Source organism: Setaria italica, chromosome II (assembly GCF_000263155.2).
Source record: "Setaria italica strain Yugu1 chromosome II, Setaria_italica_v2.0, whole genome shotgun sequence".
In the NCBI taxonomy this organism is placed as follows: domain Eukaryota; kingdom Viridiplantae; phylum Streptophyta; class Magnoliopsida; order Poales; family Poaceae; genus Setaria; species Setaria italica.
Window position 1 is genome coordinate 15241734 of NC_028451.1, and position 5199 is coordinate 15246932.

At 46.6% G+C, this 5199-nt stretch overlaps 1 protein-coding gene across 1 annotated transcript; it reads right to left on the bottom strand.

The window, feature by feature from the left end:
- Window positions 1-650: 650 nt before the first annotated feature.
- LOC101785437 (ERI1 exoribonuclease 2) lies at window positions 651-3273 on the bottom strand. Its single transcript, XM_004956130.2, has 2 exons — window positions 2178-3273; window positions 651-2082 (listed from the first exon to the last, which is right to left on the bottom strand). The coding sequence occupies exons 1-2, from the start codon at window positions 3009-3011 to the stop codon at window positions 1894-1896; spliced, it is 1023 nt and encodes a 340-aa protein (XP_004956187.1). The 5' UTR covers window positions 3012-3273; the 3' UTR covers window positions 651-1893.
- Between the last annotated feature and the right edge of the window lie 1926 nt (window positions 3274-5199).

Genomic DNA, 5199 nt, shown 5'->3' on the forward strand with positions numbered 1-5199 from the left:
TACATACAAGATAGAAGAGCAGAGAAGGTCATCCCTTCCGGCAATCAACTCCTCTGCGCCCTTTTCCATTGGCCTCACGCCGTTTTCCCTCCATGCTCCTGGGCCTACAGCTCCACCCTGTTTTCTGCGGCGTCACTGCCTGCAATTTGGATGGGCAATGAGGGACCTGCGGCTTCAGCATCCCTCTGACATACCAGAGGATCTGTTCCCAATCCGAATGTCCTGCTTGCTCCATAAATCTCGTTTTGGCAAGGTGACGTCAGCCTTGCTGCAGGAACCAAACATGTTCTCGCTCTCAGCTGCTGTTTTGTTCAGCACCAACAAAAACCTTCCAGGTCTGGCTATCTTAACTGTTCACGATGCGGCAAGAGCTGTTTCTGACGTATGCCTCCATAAAGTTTCAACCTCATGATTCAGAATTTGCATAACCAGATGAATTGAACTGAATTTTTACAGACACATAAATGCTAATGGTTAATCCTTTGCCAATCGAAAGACCTGTTCCCGGTGTGCGAAGCTTGGAATCGGATGTGAGCACATCAAAGCAGAAAACAAAGAATAGGTTTGCCATGCAATTTGCAAGTTACCAAAGCTATTTAAACTGCCACCAGGTAAAATGGCTTGGACAGAACAATATTTGCAGACACTCGGGAAAAACAATCTCCATTCACTTCCATATAAAGTTTATTACGCAGAAGAACTCCATTACATTGAAGAAAAGGGAAGAACTTGATTATATTAACAACTCGATTACATTTGGTAAGAACTCAATTACATTGAAGCCAAGATAAAAACTAGATTACATTGAAGACCAGATACGAACTAGATTACATTGAAGATGATGTAGTCATATCCTAGACACCTCACCACACACACAGGAGTTTTCAAAAAAAACTCAGGATACCGTGAAACCACATGCAGGTGCTCAGTCAATCTAGGTGAACCAGAAGTATTTTACATGGTAGGTATTCAGCAGACTCCACCGGTCTACCCCCCACCCCACCCACAAACAGACAAACAAAAAAAAATGATCCTAAGGTTAACTCACAACAATCAAGGGCTCAGAATTCGGTTCTCTTTTAGTTCTTCTTATCCAAGTGGTATAAGAACAACTCTTTTAGCAATTGTTGCATTTTCCATACCATGTGAATTTATTAACTTATTGACAATGGGTGCATTTTACGCTCCATCCTATCTGACTTTCAAATCATCTAAATTTCAGGCAAGTGATGGAAACGGGAGATCAATTTTTCAATGATCGATAAAGAGAAAAATCAAACTTTTAGAAGTTAGCTCTAATGATTTATTATGTAAGAAAAACTGTTAGTTTCATCAATGAGTTACAAACTAGTTCAGAAGATTTAGGAGATTATCATAAAGGATTAGTAAGATAGCTTAAATCTGGTACTGAAGAAAAGTGTGGTGGCAACTGTACAAGTCACATACTCCTATCTGACAAGAAGCTATTTTAGAGAGTAAAATGAAACAGAAAGGGTCAAGTTTCATTATATGGTTATTCAGTAAAATGAAACAGAAAGGGTCAAGTTTCATCACCATGTCAATTTATTAACTTATTAACAATGGCTGCATTTTACGCTTCATCCTGACTTTCAAATCATCTCACTCACAGGAAATTGGTAGAATTGGGAGATCAATTTTTCAATGATCAGTAAAGAGGAAAATCAAACTTTTTAGAAATTATGTATGCAAACTGTTCGTTTCATCCAGGAGTTGCACACTAGCCCAAGCTTCATTGCAAGCACCTATCCTCAACAGGATTTGCCCTCCAAGACCCCAGGGACACTGCTACCGACCGTAAAAAATTCTAACTGGTTCACACAGATTCACAGAGCATAAACTCCTGAGCAAGTGCGGTACCTACCTGAGCACTAACTAAGCATGCACTCCATGTGTGTGTATAAGTGAGTAGTAACTAGCTAACCTTAACGCCGATGATGCGATGGAGTCCAGATGGCCGGCAATCAGGCCGCCCAGAGGAAGAAACGACATGTCGGCGTCCAGTTCCCACAAGCGAAGAAGAATCGTCCGTGCATTGGTCCTGGTGTGGTCACCACACCGCCTCTGATAGGAACACCACAGTAGCAGTAGAAGCAGTCAGTAGTAGCAGCACCATCATCACACCAGCTTAAGTTGCGATTCGCCGGTGAAAGCTGTACCTGATGTTGGAGTTCCGGCTCCGGCTCCGGCTCTGGCTCTGGCTCTGGCAGAGGCGGTGGCACCAGAGAGCCGGTTATGGAGATACGGACTCCCCGCCGCATCAGCTCGACAAGGAGACGCGCTGTGTTGCGGGCGTCGTCGAGCCCGCAGTGGAGGCGGCCATCCCACTGCAGACCCGCCTCCCGGACAGCTTCTTGCAGGTTGCGCCGCCCAGCGCCAAACGCGGTCTCGAAGGGGATCCGGAGGTTAACCCACTGGTTGAAATACGATGGCTTGGAGATGTTCTTGAAATTGCATTCGAACTTCAGCATCGTCCGGCAGTCCCAATCACCCCAGGTGACGATGGCGAGACGGTTCTTGGCGACGCCCGCCGCCGCCAGCCACTTGTCGTGCAAGGCCAGCGCCGTTGCAAGATCCACGCCGCCGTCGACCTGCTCTTGCTGAATCCCCGTCAGCTCGGAGCAGAAAGCGGTGAGGACCGGGTGGTGCCGCGGCTTCACATAGGTGCGGAACGAGGAGAGCAGGCCGCCGGTGGCGGCGTCGACGAGGACCGCAGGAAATTCGATGATTTCCTGCGGGTAGATGCGCGAATCCTTCTCACAGGTAGCCTCGAAGTCGACGACGACGAAGTAGTCGAACTCCCGCATGCGGAAGTCCTGCTGCTGCGCCGCAGGATCTGCCGGCCCGGACGGTACGGCGGAGGAGAAGCTGAGCATGCCTCGAGCTGCAGTGGAGGCGTGAGGAAAGCTCTGGCGCTGCTGCTGCGAAGCCATGGCGCCACGCGCCGCCGGATCGGCCGGCCGGAACGCGGAGGAGGAGGGGAGGCAGAGCATCTTGTTCGCCGGATCTGCTGTGGTTGCTGGGAGCAAGGCTCTCCTTTGCGGTGGTTGCTGGGACGAATTGAACGCGATGCGGGCGATCTAGGTTGCCGAGAGAATTGCTTCGCGGATGATTTGAGATTGGATCCGAGGATTTGGATTTTTATTGCATAGATGCGGTGGCGGCGGTGGAAGGCGGCGGAGGCGTACGGACGGCGCACAATTTCCTCATGCCTGGCTGGCTCCGAGAGTCCGAGTCCGACTCTCAGGTGGAAGACTGGAAGTGATTTTGATTTTGACGCTAAATTAGGTAGGCCCCACCTGTCACCAGCTGGGCTAGGTTCCTGCTGTTGCTGCGGTGCTGAGCTGCTGATGACCGATGACTCCGATGAGTAACAGAAAATCTTGGGTATACGCGCTGAAATCGGAAAATTGCAAATCAGCTTCTTATTTATCGGCTAAGAATTTGACATGAATTTAAGAGAAATTTTGGTGCAACATAACAAATGTACCCTTCAAAAGCAACTGCGGCTACGTACGAAATTAGCCTATCCTTAGCTTATCGTTCTCGGAACGATCGACGGTTTATATGACCTATAACACTCACCTAACAATCGAGAGGGCTTTTCAATGACCATCAAATCCCATAATACTATATTTTTGCTCTCTCACCTTAATGATGGTCAAGTTTAATTAACAGTACCATAGTTGTATTTGTATAGTCTTTCATTTTACGCAAGATGTTTCAAACAGAGCTACGGATAGGTCTGCCTGACGGGACAGCCTAGCTCCCTCTCACGAGCTCTTCTCTTATGTGGGCAGTGGTGTCAACCAGTCGAGCGTAGAGCGTGGGGGCATATGCTGACCCGCCGTCCTAGCGGGCATGCCTCACCCTTGTGCCTCATCATGATGGCGCCAAGCGATATGATCTGGGCTGCGAGGACACCTATTTAAACTAGGAGCCGTGCACATGCACGGGTTATTAGCTGTTGATCTGTCTGAAAACGCATATATCTAGAGAAATTTTGTAAGCCGTACTAGTTGAATTAATCCATCTGAAAAGTGTAACTCAGGTCAGTAAGATAAAAAAAAAACACATCAATGAACAGGATATGTACTTCGAACTGAGGATTATGAAAGGAGCTTTGCGAATAGAACCGAGATAGTAGGAAATTTGTTGTGCACATACAACAACGAGAATTACAGTGTCAGTCCTAAATAAGTAAACAGAAATTTATTTTCTCCCATCCCCTAAACCAAGTTTGAAAGTCTACTGATCGCTTCAATCAAGTTGTATATGAATATTGAGAGACAGAAACATGGATATCGGCAGGGGCGTACCCAGGTATTGGCTACGAGGGGGAGGAGGGCTGATATGTCGCATCCGGTTTTAAAACAAAATCAAGTATTGCCTATATTAATACCAGGATCAAGTTTCACACATATAACACATATAGTGACGCTATAAGTGAATAACAGGAACAGTATCATATAAAAAAAATACAAAAAGACTTACAAGACTTTCAGAGAGACACAGCTTAAACTCTGGAAACGGAAGCTCCAAACTTCACAGGCACTCAACTAGGGGTTGCGTACGCCTAGAACTCAGTAGCATCTTCACAACATCTTCATAATATGTTCTTCTTCTGAGTAGCAGTGAGCAAGGGTGAGTACACTTATGGTTGGTACTCAGTAAGGCCACAGGAGCTAACCGGAGTAGTGATTTAATCCATCTTCAAGTTTAATTAATCATGTGAGGGTCTAGGCCGCTCTTAACCGTGAGCATGACTGATATATCAGTTTACACTCTGCAGAGGTTGTACATATTTACCCACAAGTCGTGTAAAAGTCAGAGAACTTTGGGCCCAACCATGTTGTGCTGATCAGGCACAATACCACACTTCCGAGGTGTGATTGCATAGGGACGCTACGAGGCCTTTACAAAGATTCCTTAGTAAGTGGTAACCCGCTAAGATTTCCGAAGCAGTAGTAGAGCATAAACCCTCTCTAGTGGGTTTAGTGTCTTAGCAAAGCCCAGTTCCCAACAGGACCAAGATAATACCCCATCAACTGCCGCCCCTCTTGCCCTTTCGGTAAGATTATCCCAGACCATTTGTGCCGTATAACATGCCACCATAGGTATGCATGGATGAATTAAACTTCAAGATGGCATTATTGATCCCTTGGTCGAGATCTCCATCAA